This window comes from Crocodylus siamensis, chromosome 14 (genome assembly GCF_052110815.1).
Source record: "Crocodylus siamensis isolate JL-2025a chromosome 14, ASM5211081v1, whole genome shotgun sequence".
NCBI lineage: Eukaryota > Metazoa > Chordata > Crocodylia > Crocodylidae > Crocodylus > Crocodylus siamensis.
Genome location: NC_143408.1, coordinates 11,172,623 through 11,193,896, shown reverse-complemented (window position 1 = coordinate 11,193,896; position 21,274 = coordinate 11,172,623). Strand labels below are relative to the sequence as shown.

Below are 21,274 nucleotides of genomic sequence, written 5' to 3'. Positions count from 1 at the left end.
ATTCGATTATTTTGTTTGATATGCTTTACCCATAGAGGCAAAGATTTTTTTGATATTGTTCACTGGAGCACTGTATAGTTGGGAGAGCTGTTGGACAAGTTTTCTGACAAAGTGCCCTTCCTCAGGTCATCTGGGGCATTGACAGATGTTAACGAACACCAGTGCTTTACTGGGAGAGGAAGAACATTAGTTTGACCTAGCTCCCCAGGGTCTGTATAGACTGGGCGTTTCAGTGAGGCTTTTCGGCGCTTCAATGAGCTATTAGGTAAAAGTGCCAAAAAGCTCTACTGAAGTGTGCGATCTATATAGATGTTGGTCAAGCTGAGTCAAAGCAACTTGATGCCTCTTCTGGGCATGCACTGTGCTTGATGTAGGGGCAAACCGAGCTGAAAGTAAAGCACTGTTTTTTTTTTTTATTTTCACATCTATAAGCAGCCCTGAAAGCCTTCCTCTTGTACACACTTTCTGGACCATCACAGTTACAGCAACACTCCGACCCTATATTGTCATATCATTCATATACAATTCATATTTAAATATTAACACTCCTATTAAAATTTATTTTAACTTATTATCTTGGAGTACTAGATTTTGGCAGGACAGTCTGCTCAAACCCCACTTGGTCTGCAGAACACCCTTGGGCCAACAATAGGTCTCTCCGTCAGTCAATCTGCATACATAGTCATTGATGTACGCAGGACTATTGTGTCCAGGAACAGAATACCCTGGGTGCAGAAGTACCAAAAATGACCTATATACATCCAGAAAACAGACCAGGAAAGAACAGAATGCCACTCTTAGATGCTTTACAAATAGTTTCATAGTTAGTAGGGTTGGAAGGGACCTGAGCAGATCATCAAGTCCGACCCCCTGCCATGGCAGAAAAGAGTACTGGGGTCAAACGACCCCAGCAAGGTGATTGTCAAGTCTTGTAACGACCCCCAGGGAAGGAGCCAGCACCACTTCCCTTGGAAGTTGGTTCCAGATCCTAGCTGCCCTGATAGCGAAGTCGCACCTCCTGATGTCTAATCTGAATCTACCCTCTGCCAGCTTGTGACTGTTATTTCGAGTGACTTCTGGTAGTGCTCGGGGAAACAGGGACTTCCCCAATGCCTGCTGGTCCCCTCTGACAAGTTTGTAACAGGCCACTAGATCCCCCCATAGCCTTCTCTTGTGGAGGCTGAACAGGTTCAGGTCCCATAACCTCTCCTTGTAGGGCCTCCCTTGCTGCCCCCTGACTGTGCAAGTGGCCCTCCTTTGGACACTCTCCATGTTGTCCACATCCCTCCTGAAGTGTGGCACCCAGAACTGGATGCAGTATTCCAGCTGTGGCCTGACTAGTGCCGCACAGAGCGGGAGTATCACCTCCTTGGACCTGCTTGAGATGTATCTGTGGATGCATGACAAGGTGTGGTTGGCCTTCCTGACTGCCTCCCCACACTGCCGGCCCATGTTCATCTTGGCATCAGCGACTCCAAGATCCTTTTCTGCCTCTGCACTGATGAGAAGGGAGTTCCCCAGCCTGTAGGTATGGTGCCGGTTGTTCCTCCCCAGGTGCAGCACCTTATCATAGTATCATAGTAGCTAGAGTCGGAAGGGACCTAGGTAGATCATCTAGTCCGACCCCCTGCCTTGGCAGGAAAGAGCACCGGGGTCAGATGACCCCGGCAAGGTGCTTATCTAACTTCCTTTTAAAAATCCCCAGGCTAGGAGCCTGCACCACTTCCCCTGGAAGCCGGTTCCAGGCCCTAGCCGCCCTGACTGTGAAGTAGCGCCTCCTAATATCTCATCTAAACTTACCCTCCGCCAGCTTGTGACCGTTATTCCTGGTCACTCCTGGCAGCGCACGGGGGAACAGGGACTCCCCCAATACCTGCTGATCCCCCCTGACCAGTTTGTAGCAGGCCACAAGGTCCCCCCTTAACCTTCTCTTGTGGAGGCTAAACAGGTTCAGGTCCCGTAGCCTCTCCTCATAAGGCCTGCCCTGCTGACCCCTGATCATACGAGTGGCCCTCCTCTGGACTCTTTCCATATCGTCCACGTCCCTCTTGAAGTGTGGTGCCCAGAACTGGACGCAGTACTCCAGCTGCGGCCTGACCAGTGCCGCATAGAGGGGGAGGATCACCTCCCTGGACCTGCTCGAGATGCATCTGTGGATGCATGACAGGGTACGGTTGGCCTTCTTGACTGCCTCCCCACACTGCCGGCCCATGTTCATCGTGGAGTCAATGATGACTCCAAGATCCTTTTCCGTCTCCATGCTGGCAAGAGGGGAGTTCCCCAACCTGTAAGTGTGGTGCCGGTTCTTCCTCCCCATGTGCAACACCTTGCACTTGTCAGTGTTGAATCCCATCCTATTCTCATCTGCCAACCCCTGTAACCTGTCTAGGTCTGACTGTAGCCTATTCCTTCCTTCTAGCGTGCCCACAACCCCCCACATCTTAGTGTCATTAGCAGATTTGAACAGGGTGCTTTTTACCCCCTCATTCGAATCACTGATGAAGATGTTGAACAGTGCGGGCCCGAGGACCCCACTGCCCACGTCCCTCCAGGTGGAAAATGACCCATCCACCACCACTCTCTGGGTGTGGCCCTCCAGCCACTTGGCGGCCCATTTGACTGGGTAGGTGTCGACACCACAGTCCCCCAGTTCCTTAATGACAACAGGGTGAGAGACAGTGTGGAAGGCCTTCCGAAAGTCCAGGAAGACTATGTCTACTGCTACCCCTACATCTAAGGATTTGGTGACCTGGTCGTAGAAGGCCACCAGGTTGGTCCAACAGGACCTGCTTCTAATGAACCTGTGTTGGTTGCCCCCAAGCATAATCTCCCCTGCTGGCCCCTCGTGGACATGTGCCAGAATAATTTTCTCAAAAAGCTTACCCAGGATCGAGGTAAGACTAACTGGCTTATAGTTTCCCAGGTCCTCCTTCCTCCCTTTTTTGAAGATGGGAACTACACTGGCCTTCTTCCGGTCCTCTGGCACCACACCAGAGCACCATGAGTGCCATGCCAGGGGTCCCGCAATGACCTCAGCTAATTCCCTCAGCACTTGGGGGTGGAGATCATCCGGACCAGCTCATTTAAATACATCCAGTCCCTCCAGAAGTTCCCTGACTAGATCCTCCCTGACCCTTGGCCTAGGTGCGCCTCCCCTGGCTGATCTGGTCCCTGCTCAGGAAAATGGAGGCAAAGAAGTCGTTAAATAAGTTAGCTTTGTCGTCTGGTGTGACGACCAAATTTCCTAGTGTCTTGCAGGGGCCCCATGTTACCCAGTAGCTTCTTTTTGCCCCCTATGTATTTAGAAAAGGACTTATTGTTGTTCTTGATCTGGGAAGCTAGTCCCAGTTCCATCCCCGCCTTGGCCTTCCTGATCGCCCCCCTACAGCCGCGAGCAACCGCAGTATAATCCTCCCTGGTGATGGCCCCTCCCTTCCATTGGGTGTACGCCTCCCTTTCAGCTAGAAGACATTCCCGGATGCTTTTCGTGAGCCATGCGGGCTTTTGTGCCCTCCTGCCCCCTTTGATCTGTGTTGGGATTACCTCCCTTTGGGCTTGGAGGATTGTCTCCTTTAAGGAGCAACCACTCTTCTTGGACACTTGGCTCTCCTCCCCTTCTGGACCTCAGTGCTTCCCTGACTATTCTCCTTAGCTCATTGAAGTCTGCCCTCCTGAAATCTTGCAGATATGTGCCACTTGAAATGCACTGGATTCCCAAAAAGCACTGCAGCACTTTATATTTCCAACTGAAATGGTTGAGACTAGCTGCCCTAGTAACTTTATTTCAGTAGATCTTTGTTTGACCCTTTGAGAAGTTGACAGATTTAAGAGCTGAGTGCTAGTTTCATATTTTCAAAATGCATATAGTACCTTTTCATGAGTAGCAGAATCAGGTGGGCCTGCAGCCACTTCTACCATTATACTCTCCCCAGTCTGAAAGAAAGAGGGAAAAGCGTAAGCTAGCATGTCAATTGTCAGGTCTGGAATAATTTAAGAACGCACACAAATGTACTCTGTTGGGTGCAGTCTGCTCTTTAAGCAGTTTGGATTGTAGATAGACTTTACCTACCTTTGTCAGGAAAGGCGTGATAAATACAAAGAACACATCATATACAAAAAGAACCATCAGGAGTAAGGTGCAGCCCTGGGGAAAAGAAAAGAGCTTCAGTGGATATTGTATATACTGTATGTTAGCTAGTGGAGATTAATTTGTAGTTAGCAGTATAAGAATGGTGCATCAAACATTTTCAAGAACTATTCAATCCACTCAGTTATTTCTCTTAAGTCAACATTGCACAAATATATCACAAAGAAAGATCAGTCCCGCTGTACACAGCATATTAAGGAAGTGATCTTCATGTACAAAATTATACAGTACTTGCAGAAAGATGCCAATAAATATGCTTGTTTTGTGAAGTTTAAATACACTGCAACTTTGATTCTTTAGGAACTGTGTATGAAAGGCAGTAGAAATTCCTTGAGATAGCAACACTACTCAGACTACACTGTACTGTGACGCTGATGGTAGTTCTGCACAAAGTAAAAACGCCCATCTTCCTAATCCTGTGAGAAATGTTGCTAATCGCAACTACTTTTAATGAGAGAAAGTTCAGCTTGAACCAGAATGATCATGTAGACACAACTTATAAAAGAATGTGTGCATTACCCTTAGATATGAGAATGAAAGGCAGGCTGTAGGACAGTAAGCTGTAAGGCAGTCTTTATGGAAGGCAGGCACCCTTCTGGAGGGTTCGAGATAAGCAAAGCACACTGCATTCTCCCTGCCTGTTTGTGCATTCCAAACAACGTGAAGACTGTCGGCATTTAAAAAGTACAATGTATACATCATAAAGGGAATGTGCATAATTGGTACGTAATCTTCAGAGACAAATTGAAGCTTTGATACTGAAGCTCTCAAACATTTTAAGGATTGGATTAGATGTACAGAAGAACTGTGAAAATTAGAATTACAAATTTTCTTTTCTTTTCTGTCTCAGAAGTTACGGGTAATAGTCAGAGGTCTAAAGGAATATGGTGGCAACAAAGGAAAGGGCAGCAGATTGTACAAAAAAATTCAATACATTTTTATGTCTATCTAGAAAAATAATCCAACTCAGCTGATCAGACTAGAAAGACATCATGGCTAGATTTGGTCAAGGGTTTTATTTGTTTGGCTCTAGGAACCTAAGAACTAAAGGAAACTAAAAAGTGATATATCTATATATAGATATCTATCTATCTATCTATCTATCTATCTATCTATCTATCTATCTATCTATCTATCTATCTATCTATCTATCTATCTATCTATCTATCTATCAAAACTGAAGAAAGAGGAAGTTGTTAGTAATTGTTATAACACAGAAGAGAAGGAATTGTAGAAAACCAATAAAGGAAGCAAAAGGATAGTAAAAGTTAATTCTAAGAATATTGATAACTTCCTCACTTCCCTAAATAAATACAGGAATATTATTCCTATTCAATGCTTATCCAGCCTCCTCTTAAAAACCCCTCCAGTAAAGGAGATTCTAAAACTGCCCTGGCAGTAGTGTAACTGGGCATAAGTGTGATCTGGGTACCAGCTGCAGGTGTCAAGTTGTGGGGCTGCTGCAAAAAAAGCATCTTCTTGTGCCAGTCTCCCAATCATTGCCAGCAGACCAGCAATGGCCTAAAATGCAGAACTGCCCAGTTACGCCTCTGTTCCCTGGGCAGTCTATTCTACTGCGTTACTGTTCTAACAGTAAGTGCATCTTTCCTGATCTAATCTAACCCTGCTTTGCTGCAGTATAAAACCACTGTCGTGGTCTTCCCCTGTTCTTTAGGATAGATTTTCAAATATTTGGAAATTGCTATTGTCCCCCACTGATCTCATCTCCTCAAGCTAAACATAACTAAGTTCTCTCAACTTTTCCTTGTATGGCTTGCTTCCTAACTCCTTTATTAGTTGTGCTGCTTGCCTCTGGATCCCCTCATTTTTTCCAGATTTTTCTTAAGATGAGCCAGGAACTGCACAAAATACCCTAGCTGAGGTCTAACCAGTGCTGAACATGGTAGGTGCCTGTACTCATGCGTGGAGGCTGCTCTGTTGCATGGTATTTACCACATTCTAGCTATCTCGTGCATCAGTGTCTCTGCATTTCAAAATGGCAGCAGGGGCACTTGAACTAACTTGTCGAATGAGCACCCCCATTGCCATTTTGAAGCACGGGCATCTTAATACACAAGACGCTGTGGTGCTTTAATTAGAGCAGCTCTCGGACCACTCTAATTAAAGTGCCACTCTCTCCATCCCCAGTGCATGTGTAAAGAGTGCTCAGTAACACTATCACCTTCAGTGTCTTATACCTAATACTCCTGTTGATGCAGCCCAAAGCCACATTTATCTCAGTACCACACATAACATTTTGAATAAGAAACCAGAATGATACACAATCCATACAGCACTTATAGCAGGGATTAAAAATGGCTAACTGACAGACATTAAAATGTAACTGTAAATGGGGAATCAACAGTAAACAGCTGTGGTTCTAGTGGAGACCCATTTGAATTCTTTGACTGATACTATTGAACTTTTTTTTTTTTTTTTTGAAATCAGTGACCTGGAAGAAAACATCACTGATAAAGTTTGCAGATGAGACAAGAGAATTGGAGATTGTAAATAAGGAAGAGGGTAGGCAATTGATTTGGATCACTAGATAAACTTGGTGCAAGTGATCAATATTTTAAACTGGCTAAATGCAAAGTCATACATCTATGAACAAAGTGGGGATGCTACACTAACAAGATAGGGGCTCTATTTTAGGAAGCACTGTCTCTGAAAAGGACTGAGGCTCATGGTAAATACCCATGACCAGAAGGGGCTAGTGAGATCCTTGGATGCATAAATAAGGGAATACTGAGCAGGAACATTACTGTAGTTACTCAATTCCATAGTCACCACTTCCTTCTTGGATAAAACATGCATCCTGTTTTCAGGAGGCAGAGTGAAGGGAAAAAAATTCTTGCCAGTAGCCTAAACATGGACAGCTGCAGTAGGGAGCAGCAACACTGTGGTTACTTCATTAATCCTGTAGCTACTGGCTGGCTGCAGACAAGTCTTCCCTCAGTATCAGCATCTGCAGAAGAGGCCTGTCCCAGCAGTAGCTTGAAGGTGTCCCTTCAATATGTGAAGAGTTACTCTCCCTTTCTTCCCCCTCCCCATTTTACTTTATTGAAGGAAAGCCAGCAGCATGGGGGTTAACTGAGCAGCCACAGTTGTTGCTCCCTTCTATTCTGGTTGCTTGTGTTTATGCTGCTGGCAAGCAAGGAAATAGGTTGGAGCCAAGCATGGGAACGGCTGAGCTGAGTCACTAGCAGCTTGTGCAGCAAGATCCTTTGCTGGAGAAAATAAAAAGTAATGCTGCACAAGCTGCATAGGGGCAGTGCAGTGAGCATGCGGGGCTCCTATTGTCCACAGCTGGCAGCGTGGGAGTCCAGCAGTAGTTTTATTAGGGGTGGTGGGGTGAGGGGCAAAAGGGGAACCAGGCACAGATGCCGATTTAGGAGTGCCAGAATGGCAGCCTCTTGAGAGTCAATACCCCAGCAGCTGCAGCAAGGCTGGAAACACAGATCCAGCTCTAGCCCCAGCCTAGAAGCATGCAGAGTCCCCAGCTCCAGCTGGGGTAGCATGCACAGTCCTTAGCTCCATCCATAGCTTGGGAGCAAGCACAGCTCATGGCTCCATCTGAAAAATCAGAAGCATGCACAGCTTCCAGCCGCTATCTTCAGCCCCAGCACGAGAGTGTGCACAGCCCCTGGCTCAAGTGGCAGTTGAACAACATGCACAATGCTGGCCACTAATGCCATTTGCTTAATATATATGCCCTAAATTACAGGATCTAATTTCTGGGAAAATGTGGCATGTGATATGGGAGAAAATGCAACATTTGGCACTGGTGTGATTACCACTGAAATACTGTGCCCAGTACTGGGGCCTACAATACTATAAATATCTAGATGAATTGTGGAGTTTTGAAAAGAATCACAAGAATAAACTAAAGGATTTGCCTTGGCTTAGAAACTGAAGAACCTCAGTCTATTCTGTTTAACAATGCAAAATTAAATGGTGATGAAAGGTGTAAAAAGCCAGTTCTGTGCCTTGGATGGTGGCAGTACACAGGGCAGTGCCTTGGATGGTGGCATGCCCCCCCCCCAAATCACGCAAATATCTGCTTAGCAACATAAATGTGATAAAAGAAGGCTCTTCAGCTTAACAGACAAAGGTCTAACTAACACTTCCAGCATAATCAATGGAAATTGAAGCTAGGCACATTTAGATCAAAAATAAGCCACCCAATTTTCAGCAGTGAGGGTATTAACCACTGCAGCTACGTAATAAGGATTGTGGTGGATTCTCCACTGTTGGTGATTAAATCAAGAGTGGAAGTTTTTCAGCTCCAGGTCAAATGGGAATTGATTCAGTAAAGCACTATGGCTTTTGTTACAAAATAGGTAACACTAGACAATCAGAGTTTTCCCCTTCTAGCTTCATACTCAATGAATTGGAAAACTACCAAAGATTAAATAGAGATTATTTTGTTTCAGCAGCCAAGTCTACAGAATCGGAGGTCACCCAATTTTGTTCAAACAGTACGTCACAAACCATTTTTAAACATCTCTGCCTACATTATATTAATTAAATCCCCTTCCCAACAAATTTAGAAGCAGAAACGTATTTCCCAACCAATATGTGCTGTCTTAATTACAAACTACCATTTTATGCACCATGTATGAGCTGGCCCTTTATTCAGGGTTTTGTACGTCTCCATACCTTGAATGTAGGTAGGCGGATTGTTTTCAATATGTAAAGACAAAAGGCAATTCCTAGAGCATCTTGCAGGACCCAGGCCCACCTATAGAAACAAAAGTGTTACTTTCCTGAAGCAGACAGTAAGAAATCCAGCCCAGTCACTAACAGTTAGGATAAGAATAATCACTAGGCATCAGTTTAGGACAGACTCAGGCATGACATTTTGCAAATTCACTGTTTTCTTTTTTCTCATTGAAATTAACCTACATAAATAAGCTAAAAATGGGTGAAGATGTAGTATGTACAGCTCATCTCTTATCTGATAAAAATAAGTATTATTTTAGTAAATAAGCTGAATTTTGTTCATGCCAATTATGCTTGTAAAAAGAAACTGGCTTTAGCACTTCTCCCTTCATATTCTAACAATACCCTAAAAAGCTGAACATCAAAGTTGTCTCAAAAAAGATAATGACTAGTAAACATTCTAACAGTAGTTTTGTTTTTCTTCGCGGTTATTTTCTTGTTTTTCCCTTGCTGTAACTTTCTCAGAAACAGAAGTTGGTACATTTGTAAGTTAGAATTGCATGCATTATTATCTAAGGGTGTGAACACCAACTCTGAGAAGTTGGTCTTCATTGCAATAGGACTGTGGTGAAGGCCCTTTTTGAGTGAGTCATTGGTGACCTGCATACAAAATGTCAACGCCACACTCTTCTGTTACATCTGTAAAGCAATCCATTTATCCAGCTGCAAGAAGATAGAGGTAATGGACCTCCTTGCCATCTGGTACAACAAATACACCCAGTGCTCCTTCCTAAGGAGCTACCACAACCAGGCCATATATAAGTGTTTCACTTTTGAAACAGCTGTTTGGGGTATAAACATGATTGGCATCAGTCCTGTACAAAGTCCAAAATGCTGAATTATAGGCTCATAGACAAGCAGAACTGGAAGGGACATCCAGAGGTCATCTAGTCCAACTCAAATGTAGGCTTCATTCCCTCCCAGGGCATAAAGCATGTGGAAGTTGTGGCCCCTTTCCAGCCACAGCAGCACTGTGGGGCTGGACCTGCTGCTGCTGCATGGCTGGGCAGGGGCTTGAACTTCCAAGTAATCTGTGGCCTGGGATGGAATGGAGCTGGAACTGGCCTGACAGTAAGCAGAGGGAGAGAGGTGGGAGAGGGCAGAATCTGTTGGGGGCAGGCTGCTGCTGCAGCTCTGACTCTGGCTCCAACCCAAGCTTTAGGTCAGAGTAAAGGCCATAGCAGCCATCTGCCTCACCCCACTTTGCACACCACCTTGTACTCAAATCTAAGATGAGGGGCTCCCACCATGTTGAATGAGAAAGAAAAACTCATCTTGGATTCAAGTAAATACAGTAGTCTATAACCAGACAATTTATAACCCCCCTTCAGGGATTTGAAGACTTATTAAATCCTGCTTCACTTCTTTTTTATGGACTAAATAATCTAGCTCTTTCAGCTTTTTCTTGTAAATCTTATTTCCCAGACCTCTAATTATGTGTGCTGCTCTCTGCTGGACTTTCAAATTCATCCACTTGTTTCTCAAGTGTAGTGCTCAAAACTGGACATACCAGGTCCACCATTCCAGGTACTACACTTCACTAGTGCTGAACAGTGTGGAAGAATCACTTCTCTTGAATTCTCCTGAATGTAATGGGAATGTTTCTGTAACAAAAGCACGCTGTTTACCAGGGCACCCCTTGGAGTAACTGGGAACAACGGCCACAGGCTGACAGAGAGGCGATTTACGTTAGCTATCAGGAAGACCTTCTTTACAGTAAAGGTTGCCAGAATCTGGAATGGGCTTCCAAGGGAGGTGGTGCTCTTCCCTACCTTGGGGGTCTTTAAGAGGAGGCTAGACAGCCATCTGGCTGGGGTCACCTAACCCTAGCGCTCTTTCCTGCCCAGGGCAGGCGGTTGGACTCAATGACCTACTGAGGTCCCTTCTGACCTAAACATCTATGAATCTATGCACTCCCCAGCTGTGGGCTCCCTCCACTTCTAAGGAGGTTGGAAAGCTCCACCCCACCAAAAAAAAACCCCAAACACCCCCAAAAAACCCCAACACTGGTACCTGGAGCAACAGCAGAGGAACATACTCCTTGTGGCAACAAGCAAAGCCCAGAAACTAGGGAAAACCAAACACTATCCACTCTGCACTGCAACTTGAGAATCAGATGCACAATTCTACACATTACACACCCTAACTGGGGAGCCAGAACTGCTCTTTATCCTGCCCTCTTTCATAAAGTTGTCACAGAACTTCAGTTCTGTTCTGTAACCAAGCTTGGTGTGCAGCTCTATTTCATTTTCTAATTTCCACTTTCTCTGGGCCAGAGATCTTCTCATGATACGCAAGTGATGCATGTGCATGAGGTCTCCTGGGCTTTCAACTGTTGTTCTTCACAGCGCTTTCCAGGCACTGTTACTCCTAGATCATCTCTGTCTGATGCTTATCCCATCTCTTCTTGAAAACCTCCAATGAAGAAGACTTCACAACTTTCTTAGGCACTCTATTTCACTGCCTCACTGTTCCAAGAGTTACTTTTTTCCTAATATCCAGTCTAAACCTACTTTGCCACAATTTTAAGCCACTGCTTTGCATCATACTCTCTGCACCCAGGAAGAAATTGGCCAAATCTGAAGTGAATACTAGCCACTTTGCACAGGTCTACTGCCATCCTGCCACCTTTCACCCGTGCTATATTTGTGCTTTTAATTTTTATTCTCTAGATGTAGTACCTTGCATTTGTCAGTATTGTGCTATCCTGTGAAAACTTAGGCTTAGTGGGGAAAACAGTTTAAATGAGAAATGCCTCAATGAGCTCCAAATACACCACAGAAATGAAGTGCTGTATCCCTGAAAGGAATGATTGAGAATTTCCAGTTGACTAAATCCTGCAACCTCTCCTCTCTAAATTCTGGGGCATGTCATACTTAGAGGATATCAGCTGGTTTGTTTTATTGGGCAGAAAAACAATCTTCAGTTTATAGCATCTCAGGGGAGGAAATAAAACATGGACTCACTGATCTTCATTTCTGAAGATTCCCCAGAGCACACTGACAGAGATACAAAATGCTGCTAGAAGCAACATCCGGACTTGTGGACGCTTGTGAAAATATGGCAAGTTGTTTTCTGGGATTCTGAAAGTAGAAAGAACACCAAGCATACATTAATGGGCAAAGAGGAAATAAGGAACATGTTAAATAAAGCTCTTCAATGTCTTTTTTGGAAAACAGACTTATATTGGAAAATAATTATTGTGCTCTACACAAATTGTACTGCTTCTTGTCCTCTATACAAATTACACCCCTTAAATCAACATACGTGTATATAACTCATCATATAGAGAAACAAGTTAGATTAAACATTCACAGTAAATATTGGATTTGGACCTCAAAAGGCATATTTTCACCTTTAAAAAGTTAGGAAATTGCCATGTACCTGCATTTTCCCAATGGGAATCTTCTTACAAAAGGAGACAGGCAACTGTAGAGACCAATGGAAGCGGCCAGGCAAAAAATACCTATGATAACATAAACTAAAAGAGTAACATTAGTCAGTGGTGGTAGTATAACACACATACCTCAAAATCCTAACCACCTATGCTGTACACATCCCGAGATTTACATTAGAGAAAACAAGACCCCTTTAAAATATATCACAGGACATCTTCAGTGCCATCCAATGGCATTTTTCAAGTAAACAAAAAGTGTTTTGTCAGTCCAACACAAAAGTTAATGGATGTTCATATGACTAGGCAGTGGAGAGGCTACTTCAATTTTAAATCAGTAAAAGCAAAACTTAGTGGGATTCTGAAATATATGCACCTGAGATCTCTTACTATTCAAATACAGGCATACCTCGGAGACATTGCAGGTTTGGTTCCAGACCACTGCAATAAAGCAAATATCGCAATAAAGCGAGTCACATGAATTTTTTGGTTTCCCAGTGCATATAAAAGTTATGTTTACACTATACTGTAATCTATTAAGTGTGCAATAGCATTATGTCTAAAAAAACAATGTACATACCTTAATTAAAAAATACTTTATTGCTAAAAAATGCGAAGTGAGCAAATGCTGTTGGAAAAATGGCGCCGATAGACTTGCTTGACGCAGGGTTGCCACAAACCTTCAATTTGTAAAAAAACGCAATATCTGCGAAGCGCAATAAAGTGAAGCGCGATAAAACGAGGTATGCCTGTACTGAACTTCAGCTTATCCTCTTGGGATGGCTGATGTGCTTTGATGGAGGAATCAAGGTCTGTGAGCTGAGGCAGTATCTATTAGACTAATTTACACAGCTGGGAGAGATCAAAGACAAGCCTTTGAGTTTCAAGTGCCTCTCATTAGGTCAGAAAAAGAAAGTTACAACAATTAACTAAAAGTTACAACAATCGCTCTCACTTTAATTACATTAAGCAATTGGACCATTTGAAAGAGAAATGGGCATTTATGGGTTGAGGACTGAGAAGTTAGTGGTGCAAAGAAGAGAGGTGAAGTGCAATGGACCATAAAGCCACTGTCTGTTAAGTGCATGGGTTTTGTTGCCCAACAAAACTATAAATTTCTATTCCCAGCCCCATCTTCTGAAGCTATTGTATAAGTTTCCTTTTAGGACAAAGATTGTAAGGATGGAGTGATACTTTTGTGAAAAATGTTTTCACACTGGTCTGAGAGTGCAGTTATCCTTTCTTAATTTTCTGCGTATGTTCATTCTAGAAGTAGTGACTATTTGGCTTCACCTACCTAGTTTCTGTGTGGGTATCAGAGAATCATAGACAAGTAGGGCTCAAAGGGACCTCCATAGGTCATCTAGTCCAACTCCCTCCTGAGGCAGGATCATGCCTGGATGATCTGGAACTCTGGATTTGGTACATCACATTTTGTGACAGATAGGTGTATATACGTTCAATGTATTGATTGTTCTGTTGGGGATTTACAGCTTTTATGCTACTTTAATAATATGTAACTGTGTGGATTAAGTTATTAATGGGTAATAAGCTATATCAACCAATATTTAACAGTCTGTCATCAAATTAGACCAAAAATGGGGCACTTATTAGCAATATATTTCTCTGGTCACTGTGGATATCCCTGGGCAGGGAAGGTCTTGAGCATACCCTTCCACTTGCTCCTGTTCATAGACACTAAATCCAGAAATAAGGTGGTAAAGCTACTTTAGTGTTGTCCTTTGTGGCTGCTCCTAATTATGCTAAAGACAAAGAATTAACAGCAATCACAGTGGGACCACCCACAGGACCAACATCACTGGCACACTTCTAGTTTTGGTGCATATTTGAGGGCATCCCTCCCCAGAATGCTGGAGGTGTAATATAGATATACCCTAATATATTCAATGGCTCCAGATTTACCATTTTTGTTCATGAATCCAATTGGTTCATTCAGCTGGGTTTCATTCATTATGTAAAGATGGGAACAAATACTGCTCTAAAACTAATTTTTTAATGGTTAGCCATTGGAGCTTGTTTCTATGCTTTAAACCTTTCAAGTTTAATTTATGGCCGTCTTTTCTGAAGCAATTGTAAGACTGTTCTACAGTAATTTACCACATTAATATACATATATAAATGCTAAAACTATGGTGATTTCTATGTTTTAGCAGCATTCAAATGATTAGTAGCAGAGACAAATTCTTAAAGACATCTAAATCAGATTATGGTCCTAAAGTGTTAACTAGTATATACTCTGCTTTTCAGCATGGAAACATAGGCTATGGACACATATTAAATTTGTAACACTATACGTGCCGCCTTTAGCACAAAAAAGTGGATCCGCCAAAAAATATTCTTCTTTCAAAGAGGAACTTTTTTGTAGCACTACATTTTCTAGCACCACATGTAATGTGTGTGGACAGTTTTACAAGTAGTGCGACAAGGCATGCCTCAGTCCTGCATCCCACCACAACTCAACTCCAAGGAGCCTGGTCTGTGATTCACACCAAACTCTATTACCTTAGGGTCAGGAAGCCAGTCTTATGTCACTGTGCCCCCCTGCTGCTCAGTGCAAAGGCACATCAAGGCCTCTTACCTAACCTGCTCACTGCTTCAGGTTGCACCAAAACAGCTTGCAGCACCAGTTCAGAGCATGGTACTTGCAGCCAGGACACACAGCGTCCATGCCAGCCCCTTCTTCCTCATCTCCACCAGGTGGAGGCAGGCAGAGATACTGGATTTTCTCACCATCTGGCATGAGATGGAAACACAGTGCTCAGTGGGGATAAGCCAACAAAGCCAGGCTATTTTTGAACTCAACATAGCTGAATGATAGTCCAGAGTCACAACTGTGATTGGGAGCACAAGTAGGCCTGGGATGTTCCACTGCCTACTCCAAGGAGTTGTCACAGCCTCAAGGGAGACCATTGTGCACCAGAAGCCCCACAACACCTGTGATACCACTGTCCCTACCAAAGTTGACAAAGACTTCAGTGCTTCCATGGAGCTGGAAGGGGAGGAAACCTTCATCTCCAGTCTACAACTGCCCTACAATGGATGCCGGAGGAGCAGGAGTTCATGGTGTCCTATAATGTTTGAGAGCCAGGAACTGGAGCCACAACATCACTGCCCAGAGATAACTCCAATGACACTTTTGTTATTGTTGGAGTTATCCAAGCTTCCTGTGTCCTTGACATCACAGCAAGCCCTGGCATTACATCTCACTGTCCTATGCCCTCCACCTGAAGCCCCAGGTCTGTGGAGCTGCTCTCTCTCCTTCCTGCTGAGTGTCTTCCCCTGCAACCAACAAACCATCTTTCACTGCCACCCCCAACAGCCAGTGCCTTCTAACAGCCCCCAACTGCAAGCCAGTGCTCCACCTCCTAGTGTCCTACATCCAGTGGCAAGGGGAACAGACAGCAACATCCAGCCACAGTGGTCATTTCTAAGTTTCAACACCTTACTAGTGAACACTAACCCACTTCCCCAATTCTGCTATCTATGAGCCTGCATAAAAACCTGTTGCCACAGTGGGTGGGGCTTTCACACTCCTGGGCCAGGTGTCTGGATTTTTAGAGCTGTCAGGTATGACAATAGGAGTGGGTGATGTGCAGAAACTGTTCAGGAAGGCCAGGCAGGGGAGAAGAGTTGCACTTCATGTAAAAGGGCCATATGATTGCTCAGAGCTCCAGCATGCAACTGGACATAGGTCTACTGAAAATCTCTGGGATAGTGTCAGAGAGGAGAGCAACAAGGGAGATGTCATGGTGGGGGTCTGCAGCAAACCACCAGACCAGGAGAATGAAGTGAATGTGGATTTCTTTGGATAACTAGCAGAAGTTTCCAGGTCGAAGGTCCTGGTTCTCATGGGGGACTTCAATCACCCTGACATCTGCTGGGAAGGCAATACAGCAGTGCACATGCAACACAGGAAGTTTTTGGAGGGTGTTGGAGAGGCCAAGTAGGAGCCATGATCTTTTTGACCTACTGCTTACAAACAGAAGAATCGGTGGGGAATACAGTAGTAGATGGCAACTTGGGCAGCAGCAACTATGAGATGACTGAGTTCAGGATTCTGAGGAAAGAAAGGAAGAGGAGAAGCAGAGTAAGGACCCTGGACTTCAGAAAAGCAGACTTTGCCTCACTCGGGGAACTAATGGGGAGAATCCCCTGGGAGACCAGTGTGAGGAGGAAAGAAGTTCAAGAGAGATGGTGTATTTAAAAAACAAACCAACTCCCTCTCCCCCTCCCCAACTCCCCCCCCCCCAACAACCCAAAAAACAAAGCAAAACCAAAAAAACCCTTACTGACAGAGTGCAGGAACAAAGCATCCAATGTGTAGGAAGAGTAGCAAGTATGGCAGAAGGCCAGCCTGGCTTAGCAGGGAACTCTTCAGTGAGCTAAAACAGAAAAAGGGAGCTTATAAGAAGTGGAAACTTGGACAAACAACTAGGGAGGAGTATGAGAGTATTGCTCAGGCATGCAAGGATGAAAGGCCGAAGCAAAACTGAAATTGGAATTAGCAAGGGATGTAAAGAGTAACAAAAAGGGTTTCTACAACTACGTCAGTAACAAGAGGAAGATCAGCAAAAGTGCGGGTCCCTTACTGAATGGCAGAGGCAACCTAGTGACTAACGATATGGAAAAGGCTGAATTACTCAATGCCTTTTTCACCTCAGTTTTCACAGGCAAGGTCAGCTCCCAAACTGTTGGAGCTAGCAGCACAGTTTGGAGAGAAGAAGAGTGGTTAACAATGGCAAAGGAACAGGTAAGGGAATATTTAAAAAAGCTGGACAAGTCCAAGTCAATGGGGCCAGACACGATGCACCAAAGGTGCTGAGGGAGTTGGCTAACGTCACTGCAGAGCCGCTGACAATTATCTTTGAAAACTCATGGTGATCAGGAGAGTTCGTAGTATGGGAAACAAGCAAGAGGAACTTACCCTCTTGCTAGCTGACACCAACCCAGACACAGTGGGGCTTACTGAAATGTGGTGGGAAACAGTGCACGACTGGGCTGTGAATATCAAGGGCAATAGGCTGTACAGGAGGGATAGGACAGGGAGGAAAGGTGGGGGCGTGACGCTTTACATTAAGGAGGAATACACATCCTCATCAATTAGCAAAGAATCAGAGGAGGGGCACTCTAAAGTGCTCTGGGTTAGATTACAAGGCAGTCAAGGGGAAAGATTTAACGGTGGGGGTCTACTACTGACCTCCCAACCAAGGGGAAGAGCTAGACCAGGAATTCTTAGGTCAGCTCACGGAGGTAGTTAGGTCAAAGGATGTGGTAGTCATGGGGGACCTGAACTTTCCAGACATCTGCTGGGAAGAGCAGTCAGCCAGGTCTGAACGCTCACCTAGGTTCCTAGCCAGAATGCAGGACCTCCATCTAACCCAGGAGGTGCACAGCCCCACCAGGGGGGACGCCTTGTTGGACCTGGTGCCAGCTACCGGCGACAACCTGGTGAGGGGGCTGCAGGTGCTCGACCACCTGGGCAACAGTAGTCATTGCCGGCTGGAATTCACCATCCAGCGCAAAGTGGCCAAGGCCTGCAGCAAGGCAGCAGCCCTAGAGTTCAGGAGGGCAGACTTCAATGAGCTAAGGAGAATAGTTGGGGAAACACTGAGGTCCTGGAGGGGAAGAGAGCCAGGTGTCCAAGGAGAGTGGTGGCTCCTTAAGGAGACAATCCTCCAAGCCCAAAGGGAGGTAATCCCAACATGGATCAAAGGGGGCAGAAGGGTACAAAAGCCCCCATGGCTCACCAGAAGCACCCGGGAATGTCTCCTAGCTAAAAGGGAGGTGCACACCCAGTGGAAGGGAGGGGCCATCACCAGGGAGGATTATACTGCAGTTGCTCAGGGATGCGGGAGGCAGTCAGGAAGGCCAAGGCGGGGATGGAACTGGGACTAGCTTCCTGGATCAAGGACAACAGGAAATCCTTTTTTAAATACATAGGGGGCAAAAAGGAGGTTCTGGGTAACATAGGGCACCTACAAGACACGCTTGGAAATTTGGTCATCACACCAGATGACAAAGCTAACCTATTTAACTATTTCTTTGCCTCCATTTTCCTGAGCAGGGACCGGAACAGCCCCCATCCCCCTCTGGGCCCCCCCCCCCCAGACCCCAGGGGAGGTGCACCTAGGCCAAAGGTTAGTGAGGAACTAGTTAGGGAACTTCTGGAGGGACTGGATGTATTCAAATCAGCTGGTCTGGACGATCTCTACCCCCAAGTGCTGAGGGAATTGGCTGCGGTCATTGCGGAGCCCCTGGCATGGCTGTACAAGCACTTGTGGTGCTCTGGTGTGGTGCCAGAGGACTGGAAGAGGGCCAATGTGGTTCCCATCTTCAAAAAGGGGAGAAGGACCTGGGGAACTATAGGCCAGTTAGTCTTACCTCAATCCTGGGCAAGCTTTTTGAGAGAATTATTCTGGCACATGTCCACGAGGGGCCAGCAGGGGAGATTATGCTTAGGGGCAACCAACATGGGTTCATTAGAGGCAGGTCCTGTCAGACCAACCTGGTAGTCTTCTATGACCAGGTCACCAAATCCTTAGATGCAGGGGTAGCAGTGGACATAGTCTTCCTCGACTTTCGGAAGACCTTAGACACTGTCTCTGACCCCGTTCTCATTAAGAAACTGGGGGACTGTGGTGTCGACACCTACCCAGTCAAATGGGTCGCCAAGTGGCTGGAGGGCCGCACCCAGAGAGTGATGGTGGATGGGTCCTTCTCAACCTGGAGGGATGTGGGCAGTGGGGTCCCGCAGGGCTTGGTCCTTGGGCCCGCGCTGTTCAACAACTTCACCAGTGACTTGGGCGAGGGGGTAAAAAGCACCCTGTTCAAATCTGCTGATGACACTAAGATGTTCGGGGACGTGGGCACGCTAGAAGGGAGGAATAGGCTTCAATTGGACCTAGACAGGTTACAGGGGTGGGCAGATGAGAATAGGATGGGATTCAGCACTGACAAGTGCAAGGTGATGCACCTCGGGAGGAACAACCAGCACCATACCTACAGGCTAGGGAACTCCCTTCACGTCAGTACAGCAGCAGAAAAGGATCTTGGAGTCATCATTGATGCCAAGATTAACATGGGCCGGAAGTGTGGGGATGCAGTTAGGAAGGCCAACCACATCTTGTTATGCATCCACAGATGCATCTCGAGCAGGTCCAAGGAGGTGATCCTCCCCCTCTATGCAGCACTGGTCAGGCCACAGTTGGAGTACTTCGTCCAGTTCTGGGTGCAGCACTTCAAGAGGGATGTGGACAATATGGAGAAGGTCCAGAGGAAGGCCACTCGCATGATCGGGGGCAGCAGGGCAGGCCCTACGAGGAGAGGCTGCGGGACCTGAACCTGTTCAGCCTCCACAAGAGAAGGCTGAGGGGGGGATCTAGTGGCCGTTTATAAACTAGTCAGAGGGGACCAGCAGGCATGGGGGGAGTCCCTGTTCCCCCAAGCACTCCCAGGAGTGACCAGGAATAACAGTCACAAGCTGGCAGAGGGTAGATTTAGGCTAGATATCAGGAGACGCTACTTTACGGTCAGGGTGGCTAGGATCTGGAACCAACTTCCAAGAGAAGTGGTGCTGGCTCCTACCCTGGGGGTCTTTAAAAGGAAGCTAGATGGGGCACCTTGCTGGGGTCGTTTGACCCCAGTACTCTTTCCTGCCATGGCAGGGGGTCGGACTCGATGGTCTGCTCAGGTCCCTTCCGACCCTACGAACTATGAAACTATGACTGGAAAAGGGCAAATATAGTGCCCATCTTTAAGAAAGATAAGGAGGAGAATCTGAGAAATTACAGAATGGTCAGTTAGTCTCACCTCAGTCCCTGGAACTATCATGAAGCAGATCCTCAAAGAATCTATTTCTAAGCACTTGGAGGAGAAGAAGATTAAGAACAGTCAGCATGGATTCTCCAAGGGCAAGTCATGCCTGACCAACCCAATTGCCTTCTATGATGAGATGACTGGCTGTGTGGATGTGGAGAAAGCAGTGGACATGATATACTTTGACGGTAGCAAGGCTTTTGATATGGTCTCCCACAACAGTCTTACAAGAAAGCTAAGGAACTATGGGTTGGATGAATGGACTGTAAGCTGAATAGAAAATTGGCTGGGTTATCAGGCTCAAAGGGTAGTCATCAATGGTTCAATGTCTAGCTGGCATCGCCCCAGGGGTCGGTCCTGGGGCCCACTTTATTCAATGTTTTCATCAATGACCTGGAAGATGGGATTGAGTGCACCCTCAGCAAATTTGCAGATGACACCAAGTTAAGTAGTAGATACACTGGAAGGTGGGGTTATGATTCAGAGAGTCCTAGACAAATTGGAGGATTGGACCAAAAGAACTCTCATGAGGTTCAATAATGACAAGTGCAAAGCCCTGCACTTAGGACAGAACAATACCATTTACTGGTACAGGCTGAGGACTGGCTAAGCAGCACCTGTGCAGAAAAGGACCTGGGGGTTACAGTGGACAATAAGCTGAATATGAGCCAAGATGGCACCCTTGTTACAAAAAAGGCTAACAGCATATGGGGCTGTATTTGTAGGATTGTTACCAGCAAATTGAGGGAAGTGATTCTTCCCTTCTATTCAGCACAGGTGAGGCTGTGTCCAGTTTTGGGCCCCCCACTACAGAATGGATGTGGACAAACTGGAAAGAGTGCAGTGAAAGGCAACAAAAATGGTTAGGGGGCTGCGGCTCATGACTTCCAAGGAGAAGCTGAGGGAACTGGGCTTATTTAGTCTGGACAAGACAAAACTGAGGGGAGATTTAATAGCAGCCTTTAACTACCTGAAATGGTGGATTACAAACAGGACGGAGCTAGACTGTTCTCAGTGGTGACAGATGACAAAACAAGAAGTAATGGTCTCAAGTTGCAGCAAGAGAAGTTTGGGTTAGATATTAGGAAAAACTCTTTCACCAGGAGGGTAGTAAAGCACTAGAACAGACTACCCAGAGGGGTTGTGAAGTCTCCATCCTTGGAGGTTTTTAA

The 21,274-nt window shown here is 45.6% G+C and overlaps 1 protein-coding gene across 2 annotated transcripts in view; it reads right to left on the bottom strand.

Annotated features, from left to right (window-relative positions):
• SPPL2B (signal peptide peptidase like 2B) overlaps positions 1-21,274 on the bottom strand; it is a 144,119-nt gene that overhangs the window by 46,676 nt on the left and 76,169 nt on the right. For both annotated transcript variants that reach the window (XM_090027849.1, XM_090027850.1), the window contains exons 7-11: positions 12,257-12,353; positions 11,839-11,955; positions 8,810-8,891; positions 4,070-4,144; positions 3,871-3,933 (exon numbers count right to left, since the gene is read on the bottom strand). In XM_090027849.1, coding sequence (XP_089883975.1) covers positions 3,871-3,933; positions 4,070-4,144; positions 8,810-8,891; positions 11,839-11,955; positions 12,257-12,353 — 434 coding nt within the window. The remainder of the gene's footprint in view (positions 1-3,870; positions 3,934-4,069; positions 4,145-8,809; positions 8,892-11,838; positions 11,956-12,256; positions 12,354-21,274) is intronic.